Raw genomic sequence first — 15,358 nt, 5'->3', positions numbered from 1 at the left:
ATCCAGGTTAGACACACTAAGTAAACCTTTAACCTGACTGCAGAGGAACAAAAGGCCACACTGGTGTTCCAACTTTGCCTCTAGAACTGTTATGATACCATGTGACAGCTACAAACCTGCCGTCCCTTATGCTTTTCAAGCAGGTAAGTGGTACTTTAGAGTACGATGTTAATGAACCCCCGACGAGGTTTAAAAAATCCCTTATGGACAAACCTTTGAGCATAAGGACTATGTATGCGCACTTTTTTACAAATAATGGCCAGTTTAATTCAAGAGAAAGAGTGCTGGCGACACAGTCATTTCACAAAATGATTAATCCATCTACCACTCTGCTGAATGTAAATTACAGTTTGGCCTCAGTGCATCCCAATCATGTAAAGTGAAGAGGAGCTTAATGACAGCTGTCTAGACTATGGCAGAGGGTGATGTTTTATCATATGGTACTCACAGATATGTCAATGTCCACACCTGGGTAGGTCTAAAACACAGTGACACCATGGAGCACAGACAAGGAGAGAAGGAGGGAGGGAAGAAATAAGACAGGAGGAAATGGAAAAAAACAAAACAACAAACTATTAAACCCAAAAAGGAGGCATTGGGAAATGAAGAGTTAAAAGGAAAGTAAACACCAAAGAGGCTGCGAGATGAAAAGACAACCGAGCACATCACGCTGTGCACTATTTGTAGCACATGGCCAAGTCAAATGGAAATCATGACGAGAAAGACAAACACAGGCGGGAGTAAAGGGCAAGAAAACAGCTTAAAAGTAAGAGGCTGTAAAGAGTTGTGAAGGGGAGGTGTGGGTGAAAGGTTGTTTGCTGGCATTCATACAGTTCATGTGTGCTTCTGGGGTCAAGGCAGGAGTCTGTCTAAGTAGGAAATCAGTTTGATAAGGACTGTTAGTCTGTGACATTTGAACTTTGTGTGGTAATCTCACTCTCCTCTGCTTAAAGTTAAGGTGAGGACGTGCCTCGGTGATTGGCCCTCGCCACCTCCTTCGTTTTTAAAACTGTCATCTTTTCCAGAAGCTGAATCCTTCTGGAAAAGATGACATGGATTTGGGAAGAAGGATTTTCATTGCCAGTGAATGCAAACAACCAGCCTATTTGTATTTGAGCAAGGCCTGACGTCAGCAGGAGCGAGCTGGTGGAGAGCACTGCCAGCCTGGATGTCACATTAAACCTTTGTGGTTTCAGGATTAGAGGGTCTAGTGCTCCTGTGATTTCACCTTGGTACAAACAACTACATGCCAAGTAAGCTAAAAGTGCTCAATGGGTACCCCATTGAAAGTTTATTTGCCTTGTTGCCACAGTTATTTCTTAATGAAAACTTATATGGGGGAAGGGAAAAAGTCTAATTGCATCCAAACTAAACATCCTTCCCTCTCCTCTGCTGGTGGCATAGGGCTCTGGCAGAAGTGACAGTTCTGTGATTCTTTGTTAGGTTTGTTGTCAGAGACATGCACTCACATTGATGACTGAGTCCTTGAACTTGATGTGAAGTCTGTAGTTAGAAATGGCAATGATGGCTTCATCAGCACGGCCAAGATATTCCACACCTTCCCCCTGAAGAACTGGGAACGGCACCTGCAAAGACCCAAAAACAATGGAACTGTTTAAGTCTCATGTGCATGAAACATTACACCAGCACGCATTTAACAGCTTTATTCAATCTACTGGAAGTCTAATCCTGACAGAACATATTATGTTAATGCTGCGTCCTCAGTTTTGGTGCAACTCATTCTAAATATTGATTGTGGGAATGTCATTTTTGGACAATGACAAATTAAATTTAACTTGGTCAAAAAAAGAAAAAAAGTAATCTCAGAGCAAAACAGCAAGATATGTGACATGATCTGTTAAGCTCCTTGTCATACTTTTAGAGGTACTTAAACTCAAATATCATATTGGCACGGCATTTCATTTTTATAAGCAATACCCAGCATAGCTGACAGCTTGTGATCATCCTGTCAGAGTAATATTGAAGATAAAAGAAAAAGAGGGACATGAGAAAAAGCGTGCATGTGTAGCTGTCCAATTAGGGCATATGAGTTTTACAGAAGAGCCTTTGTTAGCACAGAGGGGCTTGTTGGTAGGAGGGAGACTGTCTGCTCCGGTGTAGAGGGAGAGGGATCCCAAACTGTCCATTAACATTCCATGGCCATTTGATTAGTTGCAGCCAAGCCCTGGCTTCAGCCGCAACGAGACCCCTACATTAAGGTAATTGCTTCCCAACAGAGGTTAACAGAACATTTTTCATTTCATTCTGAGGCAGGGTATTATCTTAAAAGTCGACAGAGTGGAAGAGACACATGGTTGCACGTGCCGACTCCCAAAACATCTTTTCATTTATCTAAAACCGGAAGCTTTTAATCAGTTTCAGACCAGCTGCTCTTGTTGTTATTCTGTTTACTTTACTGCTTTTTCAATATAATTAAAAAAAGATGCACTGAAACAAAAGATCTTGAATAAATGGTGTTGACCAGGAGCACAAGTGTTAGATTATAAAATAACTTTGTGAAACACTCTCGGCTTTGTGATGAACTGGGGGACTGTGTTAGGCCCATTCCGTCTTGACTAAAACACACTTTTTTTCCTTAGTTGTCACTTGGATGCGATTGGCACGAGCACAGTTATTGTGCTATGGCTGCTTCAAACTAATGAAAAGTGCGACACCGGTCTTGTTGTTGAGTTGCTAAGTAGTGAGGAAAGTGTTGCTTAGAGACAACATTACCTCATTCTGTATTAGCATGCACTGCTGAGTCATGCTGAAGAGGACCCACTAGTGCATGTTAAAAAAAGACAACATGCAGCAGAGCAAATGCAAGGCTATAGCAGGCCCACTTGAAACAGCTAACACTGCTGAAAGAAGAGCTCCACAGCACAAAAAGCTAAATGTGACCGATATTCCCATCACTCCATCCAGTCCAACAGACTATTTACTCTCATGCCAAATTGCATAAAACTCTAAAATAAAGCAGGACTATTATGTAGAAATCCCATCGAGTGGTAAGAGGTCAAAAGATGTTGATGATGGCTGATCCATAAAAATGTTTGTTTGTTGTTTTGTTTTTTAAAAAAAAAGCCCTGCTATTTATCACTGCACCTGCTGCTCATCAATAACTGAAAACTTCCACGTGAATCGAGACAGGAAGCATGACGAGGGGGAAAAAAAAAGTGTAGCTTAAACTGGGAAATGGAGCACATAGTACTCTGCGCTCAGACATCAGCAGAGCCAAATATAGGCAGCAGCAGCCCCCTCCTTCTCGGCACAATAGAGCGGGACTTTGAAATATCTTTGGGATTAAAATATTTCAGTTTTTCAACTGTCCTCCTGTCCTTGAAAGTGACAGGAGGACAAATGGCGCTGACACCTAGGTTAAGCTTAAAAACCATGTAGCTACTGACTGAGGAAAAGGACCGAGGATACTGTTTTACAATATATAAAAGGAAAACGCCACAAAAGCAAAGGAAAGGTATATGATTTCATTAAATACTGGCTCAGTGGCAGTAGAAATAAACAAATTCAGGTAGAGAGTGTACACATTTATCTGCTGTGGAAAAGACTTGAAGTGTGTTGCTAGAAGTGCCATAGTTAACATGCTGTACAGACTGCAAGCTGCATTAAACAAGCTGTGCTCCAAAAGTAGGTGCATGAGTCACTGGCAGCAAGCAAGTGCAGCATAAGATACTGTGTCACGTTTCCTCTACGAAGCCTTCAGCAGCATAAATATGACGAGAGAGAGGGGGAGGGAGGATGAGTAGAAAGCCCCATTTAAAGAGGCAAAAAAAGAAAACACTGACTTGTGAGTCGTGACTTCCGGTTTAAGCAGCCTGCCTGTTAGGACATGCACGTGAGCAAATGTACGCGCAACTGAAAGCATGCTCCATGACTTGCACGCACGCAGGAGGGAAGGCAGTAGGGTAATAAATACAGTGGGGTGGGGAAATGCCTGCAATTTGTCCGCAGTAAGAGACATCAGCTGTCAGTGAAACCATCATGGGAGAGCCTACACATGCACAAAAAGTCACACAAAAGCACAGATACAATGTGTGACTCCATGTGTGAATGCAAGGGGAAGGGAAGCAAGCGTAAGAGTGCAGAAACAGAAAGATTCTGCCATAAGAATTCAGCAGATTAAAAGACGCTCTCATAAACTTTGCTAGCAGACTACGATACAGCCATGCTTCCTTTGCACACTGCTCAGTTGGAAAAAATATACAAAATACCTTTGACACAAAGCCCTTTAAAGCATAGCACTTTAATAATAAAACATTTGAACAGGTTGATACTCCTTGCAGTTCAAGTGGCTTCAATTGAAAGCCACAAAAAAGAAACAACAGATAGTGACCCCAGGCCCCTCCTCCCTCCATTTTTCCTTTGTCCAGTGCTCCAGACACATGATGCTAAGCTCCATTAACCAGCAGACAGCCACAGAGTGCCAGCTTAACACCAGAGGGTCAAGCGCAAGTTAGCCATCACAGTTCTGCTACTTGTATCCTCACTTGGAACAGACTTTGAAATCCTTCTCACTTAAACTGACCTAAATGTTTCTGAACCTTTTTATCCTCTGCAGCGGCTTCTAATATATTTATGTAAAACATTTTTGGAACAGCTTGGGGTAGTCTATTCTGCAGTATGGCTCACATATACAAACCTCTCAAGTAAAATTTCTACTGTATTTAGAAGTTGATCTTCAACAGGCCAACTACATATATGTATTTAGCCTTTTTATGTTAATAATATGAACATTTACATTTATATTCATAAAATAAATGCTTTAAAGTAGGTCAAGCACAAGTGCTCCTTTACAACCAATGCACTTAAAGAAAGGCCTCAGCCACAATTCAGTCCTTTCATATGTACGTGCAAAACAACTTCCTGCTCTCCTTATTAAAGCTTTGCATAAAAATATCCCTTTTCTTTACATGCTGGCTTAATTCAGAACCAGTTTTAAAAAAAAGTTTACTGAAGAGAATTTGTTTTCTTATTAGAACTCTATGATACTTTATCTGTAGAGTGTGTGGGCAATTGCTGCATTCAAATGGAAATACTTGTTATTCTAATAGCTAATTAATTTCGTCAGTGTTTAGCACAGGAAAAAGTTGAGCTACATGACAGTGAAAAAAACAAAAGCATTCCTCTGGGTCCCCATCACCATCACTTCTTCCATGTTTGACCTCAAGCCTGTCGAGTTGAGACTTGTGCAGTAATATCTCGGAAATCATGAGATGACCAGGCGTCAAGGTGAGGGTGTTTCAGAGGAACATTGATTTTATTAGCCACCAAGATTTAACATCACAACCTAGAAGTGCCACACTTGTTCCTGGTTTTCTAATATTAAGTCATGTTGCTGGGCGTGAGAGCAGATGGGACCGTGCTGTAGAAGTGGTTGTCACCTCACCTGAAGGCTTTCATCCTCCTTCACCAGCTCCTTCTGGGGGAACAAATCCTTGGCCTTGATGTACTCCAGACTGGGAGGCCCCTCTTCACCCTGTCAGACACAAACACAATCCAGCGATAGAAAGAGAAATACTTCTGTCGTGATTCATGTGAGACTACATATGAGAAACTGAAGCAACACACAAAGTCCATATAGTTTGTTGATAGCAATACTGAAGCATGTGAAGAGACATGAAACAATCAATACAACCAAACCCAGAGTTAATATTCTCACTGCTTTTATCAGGTCCTTTGGCTCTGGTAGTTCATTGGTTCATACGTGCCAGGTAGAGTTTTGCAATCTCCTGCAGCCAGGTCAGACATCACATAGGAGATTAAAAATTTACTGCGAGGGCCCTAAAATTATACATTTGAAGAAGGAAAAGAAGTAGTACACAAGCTTGTGTTAGGTCAATGTGCCAAACCATTTAAAATGTTTATTACTTGCTTATGACTGACAGTTTTCCTGCCTGATGAATACTAATGCTGAAAAAGAAATGCAACTTTTGATGTTTGCAGTGTGTTTGCTTTGGCACTGCAGTGCAGGTGGTTACTGCAAGTGTAAAAGATACCCAGTGCTGCCTATCACAAACCAGTGCACTATGTGACTGGGTGTAGTGTAAACAAAGATACTGTGATTAACTTGAGGATTTTACCTTTTTAAAAAAAAGGTTTTTCATGAGTCATGCTTCACTATAGTTTAAAAAGTTCCTTGGGGCATAAAAAAATACATACAGATAATAAATGTAACTATTTTGATTGCAAATATGATAGCAAATATTTCTCAGTTTCTTAGAAATTACAAACAAACAAAAAACAAAAAACAGCTGCAGTCTTTTCAAGTTCACTTCTCTTCTAATAGATGGTCGGCTAAAATTAGACTGCAACACTTTAAGGAGTGGCGGAGATGAGAACGAGAGGAACAATGATGGCAGTCGAGTCTGTCCTTGAAGCTTAGGGCCCTGTGTCCAACTCGGGCTGAGCAAATATGTTCATCAGGTCATACTTCAATCACTGGACTTAAAGAGGTGAAAAGCAATCACATGACGAAACTGAAGGACATGCCCTTGGCTTTTATTCTCTTTAATCCCTATTCTAAAAACACCAATGTTTTGCAAATAATTTATTATAATCTTTTTTTTTTTAAACTTCATAATTCAAAAGTAAGCACATTAAGCAAATTAACATCTTCCCCAATATACCATTCTATACTCTATAGTGTATATAGTGTGGTACATTAGTGCGGTACATGTCCAACAATTTTCTAGCTTTGTGCTATAACACGAATAAGTTCCAATCCTTCTCGTTCAGGTGCTGTGTCATTTCTGCCACTTTACTGCTCTGCTGGATTTTCACTTTTCCATTTGAGTACGACCCTGTGTCATTTTGGTTTTATAATAAAATCAGAAATAGAGGCCTAACTGGGTGGTTTATTTCTGTGAATCATATCCACTGAATCTTCTAGCATCCCACCAAGATAGCTATAGTATATTTAAAAAAAAAACAAAAACAAATAAACCACACAACAGCAAAGTATCAGTTAGGTGAAATTATTCAATTTTAAAAAGCAAAATGAAAAAAGATCCCATGCATATTAACCCCCCCCCCAAAAAAAAAAAAAATGGCATGAGGAGGCGTCGAGATCAATTACAGTATTGCGTTTGAAAATGTTGTTTAATTTTAAAATACGGATTCGAATACAAGACAGTAAGAACAAAGTGAAATTAACCTGAAAATGAAAAACCTTTAACACTGCATCCCAAGAGGAGGACATGCTGAAATTTCAGGAATTATATCAGAAACCAACTGATGTCTGACCACAGAGAACTCCTGCTGTGTTTACAGTGGTTACATCTGTAATCCGGAGGCTCAAACTGGTAATTAAACCACACGATAAGCATACCACCCATTGGGCTGGTAACAGATGGACATAGTGTCCCTACAGTGACAACCCCTCACCTACAAGTCACCAATCACCAACATTTTCCTAAAAGCATCACATCACAAGTAATAATGACAAATGAAAAGGCAGTATTTTTCAGCTTATGTGACATAGCTCCATCAGTAGGTAATAATTACAGTGAGCTAAAAACATACATCTGTGATAGCACAGGTGCTGTCATGGATGATGAAAACAGTTGGCACCCCAAGGTGGCTAAGCAGTGCAGGAGAGGATGGCTGGATGCAGCTCTAGATTTAGGTATTGCATGGACAAAACAGCACAGGTGTCAAATTCTTGGCAACCCTTGGAAGGGAGAATATCCAGCTACCAGGGCGTTCCCTCTCTCAAAAAGGGCCTTTTGAGGTAGGCACGGGGGTAGAAGTCTGACAATGGGAGAGAAAAGTGATAAATCCCAACTGAAAGTCATCTGTTACTTTATTATAGTATAATTTGCAATAAACAGTGGTGGTGATGATTGGCACAGAGGTGGGTGTCATGGTGAATGTGTCCATGTGAGGCATTTAAACCCCCTAATGAGTTGCTCCAGTGGTAAGTGCTATCTATTACTGCAGGCTCCGTTTCCTCCAAATGTTGCCTTTACGTTCACGGTAATGCTGCGTTTCCATCTTCATATAAATGCACACTCAAAATGAGGGGAGAGTGGTGGTTTTGTAATGCAACGATCAAGTAAAGTGTGCTGTGTGTGAGGAAGAGGAAAAAACTCCTGTTCAGTGATTATCATCTATATTTAGACCAGATAAATATGCTTTAATGAGTGCGTTGTTGTTTGTTAACAAACAGAAATCTGATAGAAAATGGGTTGAAACTCCTTTTAGTTTTCATGTAAATTCTAGCAAAGCCACCATGATGACACTCATTTGTTGTTCTCAGTAGCTCTGAATCGGTATCACAACTTGAATGTTAGCATGAATGTCTTGATGCATTCTCAATCATCCAGGAAAGTAAATCTCCAAATAGTTGATTCTGTTCATCTGGACGTAGCGTTTTGTGGGAGAAACGTTTCGTCACTCATCCGAGTGACTTCTTCAGTCTCAGCTGACTGCAGGTTTCCCCAATCTTATAAACAGTACATTTCCATAATGACTGAAACCAGCCCACTGAAGGAACAATGGGCTGGGAGGTCAGTTTCTTAATCTTAATTATGCAAATTCTCATGACCATTGATCAACAACCACTGACCAAAACCCACTGATCAATGACCATGAGTACCATTCACAGAGAGGTGGGGAATGGCTGCAATCACAGCAGTGTAAGATGGCGAAAGATGTACCCTTAGGCCCCCTCCTCGATTCAGAGATGGTCTTTCCCTTTTCACGTAAATGGCCTCCTTGACTCCACGCTCAAACCAGCGTTCCTCCCTGTCCAAGATGTGTACATCCTCATCCTTGAAAGAGTGTCCACTGGCCTGTAGGTGTGAATAGACTGCAGAGTCCTGGCCTGACGAGGTAGCTCTTCTGTGTTGTGCCATCCGCTTCGCCAGAGGTTGTTTGGTTTCCCCGATGTATAAATCCTGGCAATCCTCCTGGCACTTAACAGCGTACACTATGTTACTCTGTTTGTGTCGGGGGACCCGATCCTTGGGGTGGACCAGTTTTTGGCGCAGCGTGTTTTGGGGTTTAAAAGCCACAGAGACCCGGTGTTTAGAAAAAATGCGTCTCAACTGCTCCGATACTCCTGACACATATGGGATCACTACAGGTTTTCGCTTGGGCAGCAGTTGTCCTTCCCTCTTGGATCGGCTGGAGCTTTCTTTAAGCGTCTTTCCAGCTTTGACAAAAGTCCAGCTGGGATAACCACATTTACTCAGGGCCTTCTTGATGTGCCGTTCTTCTGCCTCCCTGGCCGCTGTGTCAGTGGGGATGGTGTTTGCTCTGTGTTGTAGCGTCCTAATGACACCCAGTTTGTGCTCCAGTGGATGATGAGAGTCAAACCTTAAATACTGATCCGTATGTGTAGGTTTAAGGTGCAGATTAAGGAACTGACCTCCCAGCCCATTGTTCCTTCAGTGGGCTGGTTTCAGTCATTATGCAAATGTACTGTTTATAAGATTGGGGAAACCTGCAGTTAGCTGAGACTGAAGAAGTCACTTGGATGAGTGACGAAACGTTTCTCCCACAAAACGCTACGTCCAGATGAACAGAATCAACTTTTTGGAGAGTTAGCATAAATGTTTTCACTCCAGTTGACTGCATGTAATTAAGATTATATAGTATCACACGAATGGCGTTTTCCACCAAATCAAATGTTAAAATCCTCAGTTTAAAAACACCAACTTGTGGTGCCTCTCTAAGAAGAAACACATTATGGAGGGGTCCTATCACAGGCTGATCGACCACCACATCAAATTACTTCAGCCACTAGTATTATAGTCCCTCTGAGAAATTCAATTACAATCAATTACTCTAAAGTTAACCAAAACCAACCTCCAAATCAGTTTTTCCTGTAAAAATGTGTCAATTTACATCATAATATCTTACAAAAAAAAAAAAAAGCAAACACACTTGGACCACAGCCACACACTTTCATCTCCCATCAACAATCCATCTAATCTGGTTTGGTTTCCAAATACCCCAGGCAGCATTACCTGGTAGACTCTTGGCCACATTTATACTTTTCTCTTGCAGAGCTCTGACACAGCATTTCTCTGATTCCCACAAGTACACGATGTACTTTGTGTTGCCCTAGAAGCACAAGACACTACCCGATGAGCTAAAATCTATTGCTGTTATATTAACAGCAATAGATTTTAAAAAAATACCACAGGAACAGACTCATTGAACTACATGGAAACATGGATATATGCACATTTCAGCTTCATAGATTCTTTGCACAAAGATGATGCTTAAAGACCTAGCTTTAAAAACCGTCATTACATTTGGACACTTTTTTGGAGGGAGTTTATTTTGTCCATATTGTGATTTTTGTTTCCACAAGCAGACAATCAGCTTACAGAAGATTAAAGGAAAACAGGGATGCTCTCACTTCTAAACAGCTCTCAAAGATGGAGCACAGCTTGTCCTGTGCCCGACACGTTTTTGCTTCGTCACTGCTGCGAGCCTGCGCACCCTCCCCCACCTTTGTCCAACCAGCTCAAAAAGCTGGAGCTGACAGGCATGCGCGCATACGCCTCCGTGCATTTACCAAATATAAATGTCAGAGTTGATAGCACATGAAACATCAAGATAACAATAATAACCAAAACAGTATCAGCTATGATATCAGCTACTGTAGCAGCCAACGAGACAGCCGTGGCAAGGCAGATTAGCAGCGTGCATGTGGAGGGAATAATGCACAGTTGCTTTTTCCAAGTTTTACTTCTCTGGGGAAAGCATGTGTGAAAATGGTCCTGCATGTATGCAAATGGAAACAGGACAGAATAGGTAGACAAAGTGAAAGAGACATTGGCACAGTGTTCATGAATAAATGTCTGGTTTCCATGGATACGACAGCCTCTTTTTAGAGGCCCTTTCACCCAAAAGCTTTTTCTAACAATTTGCTGTCCTTACTCACCAGATTATTTACTTAATCTGACTGGTGCTTTGTCCCAGAGTTTTTCAGATTAGAGAAGCACTACAGGATGCCGAGGTGACCTACTGAATATGTGGACAACACGCACTTACATCTCTGCTTTTAACTGTTCGGTCATTTGCCCTGTTGGACATGATAAATATATTAAACGATGATTCTAAATAAAAAAGCGAGGGGAAAAAGGACGAAAATGACTGCAGGCAGAGGGTGCATAGACAGGGCAGAATGAAAAACATTTTATATAAACATTAAAAATAACCAGGCCAAAGATATTTTTCTGAGTAGAGCTAGGGAGCAGATTCTAAGTAAAAAAGTCCAGATCAAAGATGACAGACTATGACAAATCTCTCTAAATACATTTCTTTCTCCTTGTCCTGTTGCCGCCTACATTAATGTTCAATCGATCACTGTGTTCTAAACAATCAATCCCATTTTTGTGTTATAACTGGGCAGTACTCCAAGTACTGAAAAAAATAAACTGGGCAGGGTTTTCTTTACGTGAATAGAATTCATCCAAAATGCACAAAGTTGGAGTAACACTTTGTAGCAAAGTAAGAACAAATCGATCAAGCGAACAGCGAGTTAAAGCAAAAGCATGAACCGATGGCCCTGACAGTCTAGGCGTCTGATGGCTCTGATGTCTTGCGAGGGACATGTTGGTGTTCTGGTTTAGACACACTTACAGGACAAGTCACTGCTAATCTATAAAAAGTCCTCCTGTGTGGACCATTAACATATTAAGTGATTTGTTTGTTGCACTTTACTTTGTGGTATTTGCCCTACTTATCAACCAGTGGTATCTGTCACTCAAACTGGTAGACAAGTCGACTGACTGCCTTCAAGTTGAAAATTTAACTTTCACATTTAACTGTCACTTTGCCTGTTGCCTCTTGAAGATGGTGCAGCTGATCGACATTCCACAGTCTCTTGTCACTATCTGTATGGACGCCCCTTAAACATTTCTATCCTCTTCCAGGAAGACAATGCCCATATCCACAGGACATGAGGCATCACTGAATGGTTTGACTTTCAAAACACCAAATGAGGAAAAGGGTTATGGTGGCAAAAGCCCTTACTGAGACACCTTTGTGTTAGTTTTCCCTTTAACTCTTTACCCCTTGAAAGTCTTCCAGGAGTAACCCTTGAAGGTCTGTTTTGAACTGAGTGGTTTCTGCCATATTTCAGGCCTGTCTTTAAAACAGAATGACTGGGTGTCATTCTGTTTTATTTCTGGCATCAGAAATGAGTTGTTTTCCGCCTATGCAGCTACCCTAGGAAACGCCTGGAAAATATTCTAATGATCATCAAACCACGTCTTTATTCATACATACTGGAGTGTCAAAACTCATTATTTAGGGTACAGAGGTGGTTGTCTATATTGGTGAAACACGAAGCAATATAATAAACTGGCTGGCATTATCCCAAAAAAGGTTTGCATAAACGTTCACATAGGTTAGTACAGACTTTGGTTTGGTATGGCTATACTGAGACAACAAATACAAATTAAGTACCTTTCCTTTCAATAACTTGCTACACACTTTGCTTTTTTTCCCCAGTCCCTCATCTCTGTTGTGTTGTCTTCCTCGGGGGTCATAACACAAAGTCTGTTTACCGTTTATTTCCACCTTGGCATTAGGCAGAGAGTTAGCATTCAGCCTGATACAGCCTAAAGGCACATCCCCCAATAAGCTTTTGGCTATACTTACACTGCTGATTTATTTAACTAGTGGGAATAATAGAATCTGAGTCATGGAAAAATCTTATCCAATTCAATTATATATGTTTATAGTTCCATTTACTGCAGACAACATTGCACATTAGAATAGTAACTGAAGATGCTCCCGCAACTGTGGGATTACAACAATGGTGGCCATGATGAAAATGATGGAGCCTCCTTCCACAGGAGAAGACTGCTCTGATCCACTTAAGCAACAAAGGATGGGGATACTAAATTATACAGACACTGACGCAGGAGAAGTGCCGACTCAGCTGCGTCACAGACATATTGGAGAGAGATCATAAATTGCGGAACGCCTGGCTACATCTGTTCACAGAGAAAGGAGAGGGAGAAGGAGCAGCTGCACTCATCCTACCTGACAGCTTTTCAAACAAAGCTTTCTTTAAGAAAAACTGTGACAATATAATTTTCGCCAGTATTATTAAAATCTTTTTTGGAATCTGTATTGTATAAAGAAACAGAGGAATAGCTTGATAAATCTCTAGGTGAAATATATGTGATAATCCTGAAAGGATCTCAGCATGCCAGTCCTCTACTGTGGCTGAACCATCTGAAACACTATGGATCACTATGAAATACTAGTACAGACTTGGCATGTGTCCCAGAGGCTAGAAATGTCTCATTTTCATATTTCATAGTTCCCAAAACTTTCAAAAGGTTCACATTTGTAGTTTTTGAAGAAAAATATTTTGTTCAACTTGTCATTTCCATGAAAGTTTTTGAAATACATCTTTCCCTCTAGATGTGTTATATACCTGCAAAACTACTGATGCTTTCTTGGTGCTAAGTAACATTTTTTTATATTATATTATAAAACGTGGAAGGGCTAAAATTTCACTGATTCTTTTATCGACCACATACTCAAAGCGTGATAGCTGAAAGAATGCTAGCTTTATAATTTGCGAGTAATTAAGTTTCACCAAGTGGTGAAAATAAACACGTTCACCTATGAATTCACAAGATTAATGATTATTTTCACCACCTGTATTTCCTTTGCTGTTTTCTTTTAAATATCCTTTAAAAAAGTTTCATCACCTGTTCCTCTGATAATGTCTCTGGCCAAAGCAGCTGGCTCTTGATCTGCCAATTTTGTATGGGAAGAAAGTAAAATCCAAACACCCCCTTTTATGTGAGCATGAAACAGAAAGTCTGAGTTAACAAAGAAAGTTGATAACTACTGTCCTCATACTAGTGACAAAATAGCTAACACAAAGAAAGTCTGGCTATGGAAAGTCTGCTGGCTTCAAAGGTAAGTGTCATTTTTTAAACAATGTATATCTCAAATTACTGGCATTTGTGTATGAAGATGTTGTTGTTGTTTTTTTAATTTACTAGGTATCTTACCAGACATTGTTTATATCAGCCTCAAAAAATGAACTTTAGGTGGCTACTAACATGGGACTCTTGGCAGGAAAGTGTGATTTGATTTAATGCGTAGTTGAAAAGCTGACCTCCTGAAGGTTAGTAGTTAATGGCCACATTGTACTGCCTGTGCTCATTACCTGCTAACCTTGAGGGGGTCAGAGGTCAACATCCTTGGTTGTCAACCTTTTCTTTACCATCTCAAGGCATAAACAAAAACAAACACCTGTTCTACATGCCTCTTCCTCATAGCCCATGTACATCCTAACTCAGAAGCAGGACCTTCACTGCAGTGAACACTTTGGTGCTCCGGGACTGCAACAGTGAATGCATGAAAACATCTTACCCATCCTAGTCCCGGCAGCTCCCCACCCCCCTCTCCTCCCCGTCAGTCAACATACCAGTAGCTCAAAGCTGTCCATCCGACAGAGGTGAATGATGACAGCAACAGAAGCACCTTTTCATCGCCTCGTACTCTAGAACATTCTGAGATAATTCAATTATTTATATCAAGTTACTGCTGTTACTTAATAACTGCAGCGCTCGTGTGTCGAGCAGCACCCCCACCCTCCACTACCTGGAAAGGAGGCAGAAACACACAGGCGGATGAGATAGAGAGAGGAGGGCCCTAAAACACACCCATCGGAAATAAATGAAACACTTACAAAGCAGTTGAGCATGGAGCAGGACACCCTTACTGCGAGGCTCATGTCGAGGAAAGGCAGGACTGTGCCTGAATGACACGCAGCCTACGGAGGAGCAGCACGACCAGAGCACGAGGAGCCGGCATAACCATTCTTCTCCTGAGCCTCTCCACCCTTCGTTTGCTTCGACCCCCTCTGCCTGCCACCCCGCTTCCCACCCCCCCGCAGCTTTTGCAGGTTTGCCCCTTATCTCGAGGTTTTGTGGGACAACACAGCAGCCCTGGCTCTAAGTCAGGATCCCACCCCACCCCACCCCCCCACCACTCCCAGAAAGGGGTGCACGCTCGTGTCTGAAGACAGCCCCTGTTGCACTGCTGGCAAAAAGGATGATAGTCCATAAAAAAAATTGGAAAAACTGTACAGAGAGGCGCAGCAGTCCAGTGGATCAGCTGAGTTACAAGTGAGACAAAAGCAGAAGAGTGGAAATGACTGCAGATGTGCCCAGCGATGTGGATGAGGGGAAACTGTGAGAAGAGAAAACAGGAGAGAAAGGAAGACGGAGGGAACTGCCTGATGCTAAGCTCCACCCTCTGCATGCGCATCTACCTCCCTCCCTCCCTCTCTCACATTCGCATGCTTGCATTTCTCCCCCTCATCTCTTCCTCCTCCCCCCACCTCCTC

General features: G+C 41.5%; 1 protein-coding gene across 4 annotated transcripts in view; it reads right to left on the bottom strand.

The window, feature by feature from the left end:
- Nucleotides 1-15,358, bottom strand: part of mtmr4 (myotubularin related protein 4) — a 43,055-nt gene that overhangs the window by 12,592 nt on the left and 15,105 nt on the right. For 2 of the 4 annotated variants that reach the window (XM_080307464.1, XM_080307465.1), the window contains exons 3-4: nt 5,405-5,494; nt 1,470-1,586 (exon numbers count right to left, since the gene is read on the bottom strand). In XM_080307464.1, the coding sequence (XP_080163590.1) occupies nt 1,470-1,586; nt 5,405-5,494 (207 nt within the window). Of the gene's footprint in view, nt 1-1,469; nt 1,587-5,404; nt 5,495-14,698; nt 14,880-15,358 lie in introns of those variants that run through there. The other 2 variants (XM_080307463.1, XM_026182841.2) reach the window with 2 other exon arrangements.

This window comes from Astatotilapia calliptera, chromosome 10, assembly GCF_964374335.1.
Source record: "Astatotilapia calliptera chromosome 10, fAstCal68.1, whole genome shotgun sequence".
In the NCBI taxonomy this organism is placed as follows: Eukaryota; Metazoa; Chordata; class Actinopteri; order Cichliformes; family Cichlidae; genus Astatotilapia; species Astatotilapia calliptera.
The sequence above is the reverse complement of the archived record's forward strand: the minus strand, read 5'-3'. Positions and strand labels throughout refer to the sequence as shown.